The sequence below is a fragment of the Saccostrea echinata genome, unplaced genomic scaffold, assembly GCF_033153115.1.
Source record: "Saccostrea echinata isolate AGI-Se365-2 ecotype Australia unplaced genomic scaffold, CSIRO_AGI_Sech_v1 ptg000029l, whole genome shotgun sequence".
NCBI classification, from domain to species: Eukaryota; Metazoa; Mollusca; class Bivalvia; order Ostreida; family Ostreidae; genus Saccostrea; species Saccostrea echinata.
In genome coordinates this window covers 13,990,890-14,008,485 of record NW_026889778.1, presented here as the reverse complement: position 1 = coordinate 14,008,485, position 17,596 = coordinate 13,990,890, and the positions used below count along the sequence as shown (strand labels likewise).

At 30.4% G+C, this 17,596-nt stretch overlaps 1 protein-coding gene across 1 annotated transcript; it reads right to left on the bottom strand.

Annotated features, from left to right (window-relative positions):
* Positions 1-547: 547 nt before the first annotated feature.
* LOC133195632 (ficolin-2-like) lies at positions 548-3,668 on the bottom strand. The gene is made up of 5 exons (XM_061331523.1): positions 3,591-3,668; positions 2,713-2,852; positions 2,081-2,177; positions 1,828-1,992; positions 548-1,206 (listed from the first exon to the last, which is right to left on the bottom strand). The coding sequence occupies exons 2-5, from the start codon at positions 2,737-2,739 to the stop codon at positions 944-946; spliced, it is 552 nt and encodes a 183-aa protein (XP_061187507.1). The 5' UTR covers positions 2,740-2,852; positions 3,591-3,668; the 3' UTR covers positions 548-943.
* Positions 3,669-17,596: the final 13,928 nt, after the last annotated feature.

Below are 17,596 nucleotides of genomic sequence, written 5' to 3'. Positions count from 1 at the left end.
CCAGCCAAGATTTGAATACATTTCGCTCTACATTATACAGGAATACTATTTACTATGGGACTGATGTTCGGTAGAAGAATCTTAAAAATAATTCCTATGAATTCTTTTGTAAACTTTTTAAGTCCAATTGTGCTACATTGTAGGTGACCGCATTGAAATAAATGTATCACTTCGTGATGAACATCAAAGATTAACAATTTTCTTCATTCAAAAGGTTAAAAATCATGAAAGGCTACGAATTAATTAGTTTCTTTACCCACAATTATTTACAAATTTGCCCTCGGACCGGGATGGAATTCAGTGTAAATATAGGGAAAAAAACATACTCAGGAATAAATATGAAAAATCATAAAGTACTGTCATCTGAAAAGCAATTCTAAGAGCAGTATTTTTTTTTTATCATCAGCACGTATTTTAGAATCTAAAATGAAATAAATGCATATATTATTCTCGGTAATGATGATATATTATAATACCAGTATAGGTTGGTAAAAACAATCGTAAATATTAGTTCATTGTGGAAAACCTTAGCATACAATAGCATACTGTAAACCAACTATCATTCGCGTCATCTTTTATTTGCTATTCGTCAGTTTGAAGTGAATCCGGTCCGCAACGATTAATTTTCGCGACTGAGGAAACATTTTCTATAAAAACAAAGCAAAATAAATGGTTCGCGGCGATAAATATTTGCGAGTCAAAGTAGGTCGCGCGAAACTCGCAAATATTTTCTCGCACGCGAATAAAAGTTGATTTACAGTATACATATCAAAAGTTTTTCTTTTAATGCTGTATTGCTTACAAAATAATAATATTGCAATCAAAAGAAAATAAACTCAATAAAAATGGCTTCAACTCGATGGAAAATGTGAGAAAATATTCAGATTTTTGTGTTCAATTTGAAATCGCTTGATCTGTTGTATTTCAGCTTTTTCTATCTCATTTACAGAACTCTTCTCACCATCATTCTCGTATATTTCAGAGAATAATAATTTTCCCTCCAATAAGCATACGTAATTCCTTTTCCCCAGATGTCAGTTTCTCCTTTCAGGTACAATCCATTAGGATTTGCACAGTGACAAGAATTGAACCACCATCCTGCCGGATAATTAATTGCACAGCTGCGGGAGGATAGGAGATCATTATCCTGGTCAAAGGTCGAAAATTGCATGCCGTTTATCCCTTTGTTTTGTGTGAAACAGTCCCCTGTGAACGCAGTAAAAAACAGTTATATAATATATTTGATATATAATTGATACGTCTTAATTACAAAATTACACATTCGCAATTTTGCGATGAACGATGAAATATTTTGTGATCAATACAAAAAGGACCCAAGACGGAAGTGACGTGTCGACAGGATACGCTTACTCTTCCGAGGCACCTGTGTCCAGTTTTATGAAAGAACTTAGACTTAAACGTTAAAATTCTTCTGAAGTCTCAGCAATTTAATAATTTTAAGTGATTATACTCAAAGAAAATTAGAAAACTGAATTTTCTTTTTCACGCGAAAATCAAAATTTAAGCAAAGAAAGAAATGAAATAGATTGCAAAAGTAGATGTTGGTCTTAGCGTAAATTCTTTTGTAAACGAGGCAGTGATTTCATCTCTTGTGATTCCAGGGATTCCTCTTTTTGTTTTGTTTTGTTTTGTTTTTTTTTTGTGTTGTTTTTGTTTTTTGTTGTTTTTTTTTTTTCGGGGGGGGGGGGGTGTTTGTTTGTTTTTAGTAGGTTTTTTTTGTTGTTTTTTTTATTCCCGATTCGTATTGTTCACAAGATTTCTGTGATTGGCTACTGGTCGTTATTTTTATTTTTTCATTGTACTTACTTATATTACCGGAGTATCCTGACAGATGAATGGTAAACATTGTGTCCTCATCCCCAAGGCTTATATGACTGTATTTAATGTATCTAGATTCTCCTTCGAAATCGCCCATGTCCATTCTCATTTCGTAACGTCCATATCGAAGAATTTTAAACAAGTTGACGTTTCCTTAAAGATCAAATAAGTCAAACATTATCATGAATATTAAATATATACCAATATTGCTTGATTTGAAAGTTAAAATTCAATTACATACCAATCCAGAACTCCGAAGAAATGTTACCGAACCCGTTTCTATATTCTGTCCAATTACGTGTAAAGTTGACAGATCCATCAGTCCGCCTTTGAAAGATCTAGATTACAGGAAAATGATTGGAATAAAGTTGATATACTTCCTTTTAATACATAAGTTGATTTAGCATATGTAATTTTAGTTTAACAATGCTCATATAAAAGTAGATATGTACATTAAAGTTTATGAATCAGATAAGACTAATTATACTGTCTTGTATTTGTTACTCATTTAATTATACCCCTATACACATGAAAAGTAATCCAAATGTTTATCATCCTCTTCAACTTCTGCTTCAAAGAATTCTAATTTATAATTAAAATGCATGCAATTTAATATACCTCGCGCGGCAGAATAGAGTTTTTAATTTTTAACAATTTTATATAGGAATAATATTTATTTATCCTTAATGATAATTATTTCTCTTATCAGAAGCCTGTAGCTTAATTGATTGAGTATTCTAATTTTGCATAACAGCTTGGCAGCATTTGGCGTTTGTTTTAAAGTTGACTAAAACATCACACACACACACACAACAACAACAACAACAACAACAATAACAAAAACAACACCAAAATTATAGTTATAAACCCTACCGTCCAACCTCCCCCGTCTGTCTCCATCTCACAATACACACGGATTTTTTCCTTATGTGGAAGTTTAATAGTGTATTCTCCACTTCCCAGCAAGGAATTTTGACGATGAATTGAGGTACAGTCCGTGAGATAATCCTCATCTATAATAAAGAAAAGAAAAGGAACCTATTATCAAAAACATTTTATCCTTTTTAATTTCATAACTTACAAGATAAAAGTCAATATTCTAAGACAACAGCAAGAGAAAGAGATTCTTGGAAAAACCTCCTAAGCTTATTATTTCTGAATTTTTAGTTTTTATTACACCCTAAATTCTATTATTATTAAGTTAAAAGCATTAAACAATCCCGATGAATTAAATATGCGATACGTCAATATTTATACTCCATGACGCAAAGGAAAGCAATTTACATTTATCAATTCTTATTGCTATCTATTTTCTTAAGTTTGCAGTGAGGGGCTCTTCAATATACAGTTACATCAGCTGAATGTTTTCCCCTTTATTTCTTATGAAAACCGATTGCCATTATCAATCTATTACATGTAACATTACATAAGTTGGGGACCGCTTTTATAAAGCCATCTGATTGAAATAATTCTTAAGCTGTAAGATTTTTCAACAATGTAATGTACAAGATCAATAATATAACATTTAGGTAGTTTTACCCACTAAAAATACTTTATAAACATAACAATAAAATGCACCCTTTTTTTAATGCGGGGATAATCAGTGCAAAAAATACGTAGCTCGTTTAAGCGTTAATTATGTTTAAATTTTTTTGCAATATCGCAACAGTTATACCCTCATTAACAAAGACAGCACTTTATCGTTTGAATAATATCAAGGAGAATATTAAAGAAACGCTAAATCGTATTACCGTCAAGACAGAGTGGGGCATTACTGGACAAATGGACGCATTTCTGTCCTTCTGGGCAGCTAATACACCCAGCATTCTCCTCTATCTGTAAACAATTGTAGTCAAATCTCATCAATAGTCTTCGTTCATCATTACCTGTATACAGCTGTACATGTATTTGTAATACTAATTGTTCAACTATAAAGGTTGATAGCAAAGTTTTTATATTGGTAAAATTAACCAGCTTCAAAATAGCGGATTTTACTTCAAAATACTTACCTGTACACTTCTCATATCATTATATTTCACAATATTCCAGAAATAAATAAATTTCTAAAAATATGAAAAATAAAAAAAAAATTAAATTACTATCAAGTGAATTATACATATGAAATCTTTTTTTTTTTTTTTTTTTTTTTTTTTTGAAATGCGATCAAAAAATAAATTCACAGCAAAATCTGCTGCCTGCTTTCAAATGGAATAAATAACTTACAGTGATCTTGATAGATTTTAAACACTTACTTCTTCTAAATCGATTCTTATGTATTCAACTGACAACTCAGAATAACTAACAATTGAGCTCATTTCACACTGCAATTGTTTCCGTAAGAAATTCACACCCATACAGTTTGGTTTCCGAGAAATGCATTCCCGTACACATCTCTGAATTCCAACATTAGACACTACTGCAAATACAGAAAGATATCTTTCTCCAGGAATAGAACTGAAATCAACATCTTTATAACAATATTTGTAACCGTTGATCATTCCAAGCAAATGAAACATTCCTAGGACTAAACCAGCATTTGTAACGCTAAGCATCTGGTAACCTCCTATTATCACACTCATATTTGATTCTCTCTTCAAATATTAACTAAAATTTCACAATAAGTGACTAAAATTCCTTTGATGTACGATGGAATTACATAGATGAAATAAACTTCTGAATAAATCAGATTGGCTCCAAAAGGCTAAGGATAAGAAAGTCTCTCATTGTTTCATATATGGCATATTAGGCTATTTGTCTTCCGATTTTCACTGCGCATCATAAGAGTAAGGGATATTAAGCCTCTTATCTAACTAAGAATACTTATTCGATTATCTAAATTCAATAATCCTTAAAAATATTTCTTTGAAATCTTTCAGTTCTTTAAATTCAATTTAAGCTTTGGTAATTCTGTTTACTACTTACAGTGACTGTCATTCATTATGAATAGGAAAATTATCTTTGATCACGTTCATGCAATAAATTGTGATAAATCTTTTGAAATATTTCAAGTTTTGTAAAGGAAATTAAATTCACATCAACCATTAGAATTGATTTAAGCCTTAAACTTCTTTATGGTTGCAGAAGATGCTTTAATGGTGGCACTATTGACTCATACATATTTCACGAGGATGATTATCGTAATAAAAAAGGTGATAGATCTATAATTATACGGACAAGTCTGTGATGCATTATAATAACCGATCCTTTGACTTATTAGCTTCAAGATGGGAGGGGATAAAGGAATTTCCGCTGGGTGGAATGGGCGGTAAATATATTTTCACTCTTACAATTTTATATAAATTCACTGTCTATAAGGATTCATTTTAATGAATAATGCATATTAATATGACTATCTTAATTGTCATCAGACTTTAAGTTAAGTTGCCTGTAACAATATGTAACTATGAAGATAATTGTTACGGATGAGGGACAGAAATATGCTCTCAGAAGGATTGAAACATCAATTTTCTTTATGATCCAAAAAAAAAATTGTCCAGAATCTTGAATGATAAGCTATACCGAATATTATAAAAATTAAGTATATGTACTTATAGCATTCTTATTGGCGCCAACAGGAACAGTTTCATTTGCACAAGTTTCCTCCAAATATGCGGAATTATGTAATGCTACTCCCTGTTAATGGAAGTAGAAAGGAAAACAAAGATTACAAAGTTATACATTTATACATAAAACTTACAATTGAGTTCAAAGAAAGAAATATACAGCATAATTATTTTAACAAAATTCTTACCAACATAAGTTATTTTTAATCATATTACCACTAACACGTTTGTAGACTAGACTAGGAATAGGCGTTCCTCAGAAGCAACCTTATAAATTGAACAAGAGACATGTACAGTACAGCGCTTACATGTACTAGGGTCAAATTTCTTCCTGACAGATGAATATACATGCACTCTTATTAAATGAAACCCATTAATGTTCATGCTGTCACAAAACTTCATGATTTCTACAATTTCAACGCTATACATATACATAATCATGTGTGTTAACTTTAAATTTTGTAACCTTTTTCTTCTTGCATATTTCTTATATAAAGAGTCTATATTTCGTCACAAAACAGTGTTCCAAAATTTTGATCTATATCTTAACGAAACAACAGCGTGGAAAAATATCACATTCATAAGAGAATAATGAATGTAATTCACTTCCTTTTATTTACAGCTGACAGGGTTATCTCATAAGTTCCGAAAAGAATGTAAAAATCGATGTCCTATGATGTCAACTTTCAGATATTACAAGAGAAAGTGTAAATTTTAGGCTGAAAGTGAGGAATATTTCCTATGTTTATCACAATATAACATGAAAGCTCATAATATATATAATAAAATTTAGAGACAAGAAATAACTCAAAGTGCAATTTGCACGAAAAGCTAGGATCCACAACTTGTCAGTACGCAGCACAGTTAAGGCTACAAAAAGGGGGCGGGGCCTATTTTGTACGGGAAATGTTAACTATGACATCATACAAAACCAACAATTCTTAAAAACCCTACAAAATGAAATAATTTGCTATTTTAAACTATAGGAAACCATCAAACTACATCTAAACTTACTATAACATGCTGTTTTGTCTTAAGTTAAATTCCACATAGCAAGGTATAAACAAGTCACTGATCACGATGCACTTGTCGATGTGACGTCATTTCGTAAAACCTGACGCAGTTTGTATGCAGTAAGTGGCGGATCAAGAAATATTTTCACTACAAAAAATGCATTCTATAATTAAATAAAATATTATTTAAAGATATTTAAGAGGCAATTAACATTGGATGCAATGTCTTTTTTATGATTTTATTCGTATATATTCCGTATATCTACTATTTAATTGACGCTGCCGTATATTTGTATGCAAGTACATCGGAGGGCAATGCAAGGGTCTTAATAAATCGATCTAGTGCAAGGGCATACACTCAATGGATCACAGTTAGCTTTTACATTTAAACTCTAGAAGTATTAAGGTATCTGAAAAGTGCTGCGATCCTGGTGAAATCTTGAAAATGAATTAATTATATCTATATTTAATGCCGTTGACCAGCAAAAAATGCAGAATGTGGTCATATAAATTTGATTTTAACAATGAAATAGCAGAATCTATAGAGGATCGCAGCACTTTTCAGAAACTACGATGCGTGTTGAAAACATTTATACTCTAAATTTAGAATTTTAACTTGGTTATGCCCTTGCACTAGTGAAATTTATAGGTGACCTCAATACTGCAAGTATATGTGCTATATCACGTGTCTGCCGCATCACGTGACAAGTCTAAATATAAAATCTTATCGTCCTCAATATGTAGTTATTAACCGTAATTACATTTGTCGGATATCAATAAAGTACCGAAAAGAATCGCCATCCTGATTAAGAATATATTTTCATTCGCAAAAATTTCACATTCGCCTTAAAATATAAACAGCATTATAAGTTTTGATGAATGGGAATTCCGCTATTTACTTCTCTGCTGAATTCGCGACGTCACTTACATCAACTGTTTGCAATGTGACAAGACTTAGTTTAAAATTAGAAGAAAAAATTACGGTTATAAAGATAGTAAAAGTTCAACGATATACGGATATCTTATTGCAATAAAATTGATTGTGTTTTCAAGAAAAATTTCTTAGCATGAAAATGCAGGGAGGAACTTTCGCGTGCCCTAAAATTGTGTAAAATGTAGCTGTCTTTCGGTATACTTCCTGCGTTGACATAATACGCATTGAAATAATGTTAAATTACGGAATAAAACAACAGTTGTTGTCTAAGTAATTAAGGTTAAGAATATATTGAGCTTATTAGAATCCTGAAGCTGTACTGCTTGCATAGAATTTAATATTTTGATACATAATTGACGTACATTTTTTCATAGTTCAAACCTTGACGTTCTTCCATACAAAATGGATAAAGGTGAAGTTAACGAACATTGATCGATCTCAAAAAAACCTATAAAAAATACAAATCAGTGAAGAGGTCTTAGTCCAAATTGGGCTGAATTTGGTAAATTTGTATCCGGCGAAATTGTATTCGATTCTAGCAGAGTCATTGCTGTAGTATTGTTATTTATGGTTAAACACATTGCTTCGTGGACAAAATTAAATTCTCTCCTTATTAATTGATTTAAGGAATAACTGTCTAATTTTTTGGTCTCATGATGTGATCAATCGATTGGCTTACGTGATAATTTGCATAAACGCCAAAGGCGTTTATGCATAAAATTATCACGCAAGCCAATCGATTGATCATCGTCATGAAACCAAAAAAATTGACAGTTATTCCTTATATTTACATGCTCTTGATTCTGCAAATTCACGTGCTACAGGTCCGGCTTCTGTCTCTATTTGTCCCGCCCCGCACGTGATTTTTTTTTTCATCACGTCTATCGATGAACCAGTAGATTTATGTAAAAATAAAGTATTTTTACCATTTGAAATTTTATCTCTGACAAAGACATTGGAAATGTAAATATAACTGTACATGTACTTTTCATGAATTAAGTTGTACATTTTGTCTTTTTTAAGGATATACTCTTCTACACATAAGAGCTTTTATTTGAATGGATCACAATTATTTTAAAACATAAAATGGAAAAATGTCCCTTCGGATTTTATGTTAAAGTTTAAATTTCCCCCGCATATATTCCACCATCTGTGCCCCACAGTTAAGTACATGTCCAGGTATAAGGACGATGGATTGTTGTCTTATATGCTTTTAAGTCTTCCTTTACAGACTGAAAAAAAAATCACTGAGATGTTCTCTCTTACATGCGCGCATATACCGGGATACTGCTTTGCTAGTTCAGTCGACTTATTACTTTATTCCCTATTTGCTCCAGGAACGCATTTTTAGCAGCTTTGTCTGAACAGGTCATGTTCATTCTGTATGTCAGACGAGGGAATGCAAGAGTTTGATTTGTCATTTTATTGCACCAATACATACATAAACCTCACTGTTACTTCATTCATTTTTGTTGGAGTTTTGGCAAAAAATTCAGTTTAACTAACATATGTAAATTCATGGACAGCTAGCTCTTCCTATTCCATAGTTAATGATTTTTAATATTATTTTCATCAACTAATTTCTGGTCAGATTCAACTTCAAACGTAAAAAATCTGTTCAACAACAACAAAACATGAAACCACAATCTTTGTTCAACAGTTCAGAGAAAGAAATTGAATCAATTTGAAAGATATCAAAACACAGTTGGTTTCTCTTAATGTGACTTTTATATATATATATATATATATATATATATATATATATATATATATATATATATATATATATATATATATATATATATATATATATATATATATATATATATGTGTGTGTTTGTGTGTGTGTGTGTGTGTGTGTGTGTGTGTGTGAGGGTGTGTGTGTGTGTGTATGTATGTATGTATGTAGTATGTATGTATGTATGTATGTATATAGTTTAGACACAGAGGAAACAGTTCTTTTAAAATCTTTAAATAAGTGGAAAATTGAGATATCTGCTGTAGATGTACGAAATTTGTGCTAAAGATGTTTTTAAAAAAATGTTTTTTGAAAGCAACAAAGGATTTGTATTTCAATGTTCACAATACAGAATTTTACATAGAATTCTACCTAATTATTCTTAGTTGAAAAAAGTATAAATCAAAATTAAAACTTCGGACAATTGACCTTTTTGTAAACAAAAAACAGAAACAATTCAACATGGTTTTGTTGGTTGTGAAAAAGTATAATTTTTGTGAACACAAACCTCATTTCACATATTTACAAATCAATTTGCAAAAGACTTGGTTTTCATCTTGAAAATTTTATTTTAAATGAATTACCAATTACTAACAAACAAGCTTTTTATAATGTTATATCTTCATAAATAATTTTATGCCCATTTTTTGTTTATGCATATTGGGGCAAGCGAGATAACTCTAATTTTATTTTCCATCAATGTGTTTGAACAGCCTCCGTATCAGTTCGGGAGGCAGTTGGACATCAAAGCCAGATTGGTTTGGTAAAAGTCTAGATAAAAGTTGGTTCTTTAAACAACCCTCCCAACCCTTTCCATTTTTTTAAATCAACTTGATTATTCTTAAATTTTGTGTTTATGAAGTTTATGTTTCATCATTTTTGATTGGCAACTGGCACTTGTTTCTGTGAAAAAAAATATATACGAATCCGTATATTTTTACAAGTTTAATGCTAGAAAAAAATTGCAAGTCTTTTGGGGCCATTATCGCATTAAATTTATGTAAAATATTGAAAAAGGTATAGCCATTTAAATTTTTCTTGGTCAAATTTGAAAAAGAATGATCCTATTGAAAAAACGTTTCAATCAGGTTAAACCTGTTACATTGGTATCATGGTTCTTATTCATGTGTCGTTTAAATAATATAGAGTATTATCTGAAGAATGAGTCTGTGTGTTCTAATAAGTGTCTGTGAGTAAAAGTGGTTAATATAATGTTGGTTTGTTGTTGTTGTTGTTGTTTTTTTTTTTTTTTTTTTTTTTTTTTTTTTAAAGCTCATTAACATCCTTATTGTTTAACCATGTTATGATACTGGGCAATGTTAATAATAATATTTAAAAAGAGTTTGTCAGAGCAGCCTATTTTCTGAAAAAAAGACCAATGTAAGTGTACATGTTGTAATGAACAGCGAACTCAGTTTTCTCATTGTCATCTGAAACCCACCTGAGCTGCTCTATTAAATTCACATTTAATTTGATTTCTGACGCATGTTTAAGAATTTTCACTGCTTCAAAAATTTTCGTATCAGAAAAGTATGAAATAATCTGAAAAATGATTGATTGAAAATCATTAAAAATGATTTATCTATTGGCGGTTTCCAACATTTAAACAGAAAATAAATTATATATTAGTATGCATTTTCACGCATAAAATATACCAAGAATAACTATTTCATTGTTTAAGAAAGATAAATTAGAATCATTAACAGGTGTACAGTTCAGTTCACTTGTTTGATGTGGCATCTATAGGTGCATGTTTGTACTGAATTTAAACAGTTTACATTTAAGAGAATTAAAAATGCAGTACCAAACAAAAATCTTAATAAATTTCAGGGCATCATTCAAACTAAAGATTTTACTTTCCTGGATGGCTTTTTAAAGACAGAAGTAACTTGTTCAAGGAGAAATGGATTCAATGTATATGTAAAACTAGGTACTGCTACCGTTAAATGGTTATAATCCGACCAAACAAAGAGAATCCATATACTAGGTTTATAAATAAAAAATTTTCCTGGAAAACTTTTCATTATATGACTTTCTTTGAAAAATGAAAAATGTTTATTTAAAATATTTGATATGACGACATTACCTAAAATGTCAAAGATATGTGGTTTTATCGTATTCCATGAACTTATTCAGATTGTATCATAACTAATAATGAGGTGTTGTTTATCGCTCATCATTACTTCATGTCAGTTTAAAAAATAATTGATCTTGAGAGTTCAAATATTATTCCTACACTATAAAACATATCTGTCACAATTGACAGCTGATAATTAGTTCATTAAAAATACAATTGAATCAGATGACAGAGACATCTTAGTAATGATATATCATACCACATTATATGAATGGGTAAAAAAAATGCGTCTTATTACAAAGACTTTAAGACATTTATTACATAACTATGAAATTTCTCATGTAAGTATTTGGAGTCTGAAAAAAATATATCGATATAAAACCAATAGTATACAAGTCCATTCCGTCATGTTGAATCCTTTAAACTTCATATAATCACTAACTTGTTGACAGGGCATCCACTTAAATGTGTTGCAGTTTCAAGAATTCTTATGAAACAAGCTTTCTGAGAATAATGCTTAAGCAATACTAGTCTACTACCGGCAAGTGTAATTTAGTTCCCCTTAAATATTAAAAAGGCCATACCACCAAAAACCATTAAAGCGGAACAAAATGCAGACTTGGTCTATAATTAATTAAGGTAGACTCATTTACCAAAAATCAGCTCAATATCTGCAAGCGTTTAGGAAAAAGTGCGGAAAACTGAGTGGGATAGACAGACAGATGGACAGCAAGACAGAAGTACAGATAGACAGACAAACAGACAAAAGAGAAAGAAACCTATAGTTCCTTCTGGTTTCACCGTTAAGGGACTAATAAAGTCCTTGGATTCGTGAAAATTTTAAAATTAATTTTGGTCCATTTTATAGTTTCCTTGTCTGTCGTACTCCAACAATACAAGTTTCCCTTCGAACACATTTTGGGTTAGGCAGTTATTAAGCTTGATTAATTCATTACACAAATGTTTATTTTTTATATTTTCTTTACTCAGACTATCACAGATATGTCAACAGGTGCGATTGGAATCTTTTGAAATGTTAAAATACTAGTGATACATAAACACATTTATGTTTATGATTTAGCAGTACTGTACTAAAAAATCTTCAATTGGTTACATTTTTTTTTTCAATGAAAGAGTTATGGGACCATACTTTTATATTGGTTTTTATTAAAATGCTCAGCGTTTTGATTTATATACTTGCACATGTTTGTGATGCATACTGAATGATTGCAAGACATGCATATTGGTTTGCTGATCCTATGTTTTCCATGATGAAATAAGTTAACACTATCAATAAAATTTGAATTTAGCATTGACAATGGAGGAAATAATTTTAATGGAAGTCGACCTTTTTCATTTTCTTTTTTAGTTTTTAGCAATTTTATTAATGAGTTGATCATTGTTTGTACTTTTATGACTTTAAAGATTACAAATAAAATACCCTCTTTGGAAGTTGGGTATGCTTCTTTGTAAGATAATAATGCTGACAATCTGCTATCAATGCAAGATAAAACTGTTGAAAAAGAAATTCCCTTGCGAACATGTAGTGCTAGTTTAAATGCTGGTTTATACAATCTTATACTTAAAATCATGCTTAAAACCGCGCATGTTGTCTTTAAATTCTGATTTCCCCTATGCTAGCGGGCTCTTATAAGAAACAGAAAATTATTAAAATTCTTGTTCTTTGTAGTATTTGTTTAAATAAGTATTGGTAAAACGTCGTGACAGTGAAATTCAATCTAAAAGCAATTTCCACATTTAAAGATTTTAAAAGCTGTGCCAGTTTCTAGAAAAAAAAAAAAACTGCAACTTAGATTATCCAGGAGTATACATGTTTTCCGCTACAGCTTCTGATACAAAAAAGCATAGAGTATCTCAAAAGTTATCTGTGTTGAATATCAGATGATATGTAAACTGAACACTATATTTCCTGATCAAATGGATCACAAACTTTATAAAATCTGAACATGAATACCTTATACATGTACTTAAAATACATAATTATATGAAACGCAGTAGGCAAAACAAAATTAACATCAGTATGTCGGACACCCTGCTTTCTTGAATGACCATGAATTATATCATCCTATGGTTAATGTTCATTTAAATTACGTAAATTAACGCTTAATTTTGTTTAGTCATTTGTTGACCTGTATACTTTTCATGCCTTAACTTCACACCGGAATAATGTTGTTTATTCCGCGACTTCATCGAATAAGAGAGAGCCTTCAAATCATTTCTATAAGTAAACAAGATAATATATTTCTCAATCTTTTAAAAAAAAAGAAAGCAACAAACAAGCACGTTATTTATACCGATTTAAATTTAAAAAATATTACTGGAGTACGACAGAAAAATTAATTTGTTTGCGGTTACCTGAATTGTTCATTTATATATTCATTTCCTGAATTGTAGGTTTATGATGTATTAATTTTCTCGAAAAAAAAAAGCATTTAGTGTGAATGTACAAACAATTTCAAATCACATTTATTAATCATAACTAATTTATAGAAATCCTCAATTTTCTTTATGCATGCAATCCCTAACTTGAAATCTGGGCAAAATTTTAGAATGCATGCTACATACAGAAAATTATAGATGTATTCTATAGTCTTTGACTTATTCTGCTCGTAAATGTTGCATAATTCAAATCTCAATATTTTCATTTTAATTTTCTTTGAGATAAAATTTCTCCTTTTTGCCCCCCCCCCCCCCCTCAAAAATGTCATTACTATGTTTATTGAGGTTCCATGAATGAAGAATGGAACGTTATAAGGCTAAAGTTATTTATGTTATTTTTTCAAACATAGATTAAGTTGTCATTTTTATGATATTTCAAAAAAAGTATTTCTATCACCTATCCTTAGTCAATGCATTTTAGATATGCTGATACTTTCATTTACTAATATATCTCTTTTCCGGGATTATTATTCCTTAAATATACTTGTACCTATATGGTCTAGAAAATAATCTTTTTACATATGTTGTTAGAACCATATCTTAAACAAACCAAAAAGATTTATTATTTTACTATTTTCTTTCATGTAGTATATGTTTGTCAAAACATTTGAGAAGATTTCAAACGATTTCCATACATATACATGTACCTAAATCCTCTACAGGGTCCAACAAGTTTGCGTTAATACCAAAAATTCAACATAAACATATGACATTGTTGAAACTCAGGGATTTCTTTTTTGGCCCGCTAAGATCGAATTTAAATGTTTAAAAAACAAAGGGAAGTGCATCGAGCCAAAAAATCTTATTTTCCATTGCTAATGTTTGGAATATTACATTTTCAGCACGAATAAACAAAGAAGGAAAAGGCGATGACCACATCATTTCAAACATGTGAACAAAATATAAATGAATTCATTAAAATACATTCCTGTTGATGATTACTAAATGAAGGAGATTGTTCAACTAAAAGTCAGTTCTAAGAAAAGTCAGTATAAATCATTGAAGATTATATCAACACTTCATCACATACGAGTAACAGTATACAAGCCACAAGTTAAAGCTTTATACGATGCTATATATATGGTGCGTATACAGCTCACTGGTTTACTATGTCACGAACACAGTCAAGCTTTCAAGTTCAGCTAACTTCATGTTTTATTTCATTATTATTTCATTTTATTTCATAGGTATTGTCTTTAAAGATTTTCCCCAATTTATTCATAATTTATATTACTCATTAGTGGACAAGCATAAAGATTATCGAATTTCATATTTATATTACCGACATACAGTATTTTATAAAGATCTGATTTCAATAATGACATGCTTTTATACGTTTAACTTGATTTCATGTGTATTTTACTTATCACTGCATTGTTGATTATCGGTATTCCATACAAAAAAAAATGAAATAATACTTACATTAGGTTAAAAGAAAATACACGTTTTTTCTATTGTCACATACTATGTATGTTTTATTATATTCAAAGAAAATTATCCAGTTTTGAATTTTGACAGAAATATTAGATATTGAGCAGGTATTCTTAAAATCAACATAAATGAAATATATGGAGATAACGAACAGTATTCAAGCTCAAAAGTCCATAATCAATACAAAATAGGAGCAGAGCAAACACGGACCTCCATACATCAGAGGTGGGATCAGGTGCCATGGAAGAGTGAGCATCCCCTGCCGACCGGTCACACCCGCCGTGCGAGCTCCTTTATCTGAAGAGCAAACCTTTGATTGAATTCAGATGATATATATGGAGATAACGAACAGTATTCGAGCTCAAAAGTCCATTAAACATTACAAAATAAGAGCAGAGCAAACACGGACCTCTAAGACATCAGAGGTGGTATCAGGTGCTAGGGAGGAGTGAGCATCCCCTGCCGACCGATCACACCCGCCGTGTGCTCCTTGTCATCAACGGGAAATAACGGAAAAATCCGTCGACAATTCAGTGTGTAAATAATGGCCTAAAAAATGGAATGAAAAAAAATCAGTCAGCATTTGACTTAATGATAGACTGTATTTGCAGTCAAGGTCATTGTATCCACCATAGAACTTACAAAATTATGACTTTAAACAAGACTGCTGATATTCTTGTTTCATCAACTTGTTTGTCAATAACTTACCTCGTTTTAGAAATTGTTCTTACGTAGAGCATGCTCTAGCGTATCGAATCAACTGAGAGATATAAACCCCGTATGCAGGTGATAAGGGTATATTGCTGCTTAAGTAAGGGAAGTTGACGATTGAAAAGTTAAAGTCATCGCGTTTATCATAAAGCTTTCTTGTTAGATTACCATTAACGTCTTTTTCTAATAAAATATCCAAATATGAAACAGATGTGTCAGACTCTGTGGTATCTTTTATCTCAAGCTCACCGGGATATATCGTGTAGACATAGGAATGGAAATAACCATTGTTAATTGATAATACGTCGTCGATATATCTAAATGTCGAGTTGAAGGTCACGGCAAGTGTTTTCTTCTTTTCACGTAAAAGATTTTGAACAAATTCTGCTTCATATGAATACAATAATAGGTCTGCTAATAATAACAGATCTAAAGACATTGAAAAAACAAATATTTGAAAATATCTGTAAGTTATGTTTTAGAAAAGAAGTAGTCATAAACTTATTTAATGACAATCAACACTGTTATAAACTTTCACTTTCTTAATAACCTTTACGAAATATGCATGTACATATATACACTGTATTATTATTTTATGAAACCACAAAACAATTAGCAATCAGAAATGTCTTCATCATTACATGTAATGTATTGCTATCTGAGAAAAAAATTAGTATAATATGATCTTCGTCATGGAATATTTATCATAGTTATAACAAAAATGCTGTGATTTAAAAAACAAATTCATAATTCTTTTGAAATTTTATAAACATTAAGTGATTGATTTTTTTTAAATCATATTGAATTTACATCAGAATATAATACGTTTCTGTCTATTGCTTATTATAAACTGTCGTTTACTGATTTTTATTTGAAAATTAAAATAAGTACACGACTATATAATACGTAACTCTCATCAAATTTAATGGTTTTATGGCTTAAGTTTCTTATATGTCTTCTAAAATTCATCCAATATTGTCTTTCAAGAACAGAGCTTTAATGCATCTTGTCATGATCGCATAAATTTTACTATCAGAAAAATATAAAATAATCTGAAGGATGATTGATTGAGAAGTATTAAAAGATTAACTTATTGGGGTTTCAAAGCATTTAAACAAAGAATTTATTCTCCATGAATAGCTAATAATACTTCATTGTTATACGAAGAGAATTAATATTTTTTCTCCATGAATAGTAAAATAGAGATAAAAAAAAATATTTACTTAATGCGATAACATTCCAGAACATATCTTTCTTATCCAAAATATCACAATAATTTAATATATCATATTCTATAAACTTAGACATTATAACTAAAAATGAGGTATGGTTTAACTTTAAACCTTACTCAACGCCAGTTTAAAAAATAATTGATGTTGAAAGTTTTGATATATTTCCTACACTGTAATACATTTTCAAAAGCGAATATTTGTCATAATTGACGGCTGATAATTAGATCATTATAAAATATCATTAAATCAGATGACAGGAACAACTGAGTAGTGACACATTATATTATCGTTTGAAATATAAAAATGAGTTACATCCTGTATAGACATCTTCTAATTTTATTTTGAATTAATGATACAAAAATTAAGACTCTTAATACAATGGTATATTTACTCCTTCTAGGCACCTGATCCCACCTCTGGAGTTTCCCGGGATCCGTGCCCTTACCCTGTTCACGATTTATGAGATTGATCACTGTTCGCTATTCTAACGTTTTACATTTAGATCCAAAATAAATTAATTCGTACACAATTTCATTCAGTCTTTACATTTCTCTTTTTTATGATTCTTGATGTTAGTTAAGCACTGTTAACAGAATCA

Bases quoted from the DNA above. Each gene is read 5' to 3' on its own strand.
- LOC133195632 (XM_061331523.1), bottom strand. From the start codon at position 2,739: ATGGAGACAGACGGGGGAGGTTGGACG. The intron at 1,993-2,080 runs GTATGTAATTGA...TTGATCTTTAAG, and splicing joins TTCTTCGGAGTTCTGGATTG to GAAACGTCAACTTGTTTAAA. The intron at 1,207-1,827 runs GTAAGTACAATG...CTGCGTTCACAG, and splicing joins AGGATACTCCGGTAATATAA to GGGACTGTTTCACACAAAAC.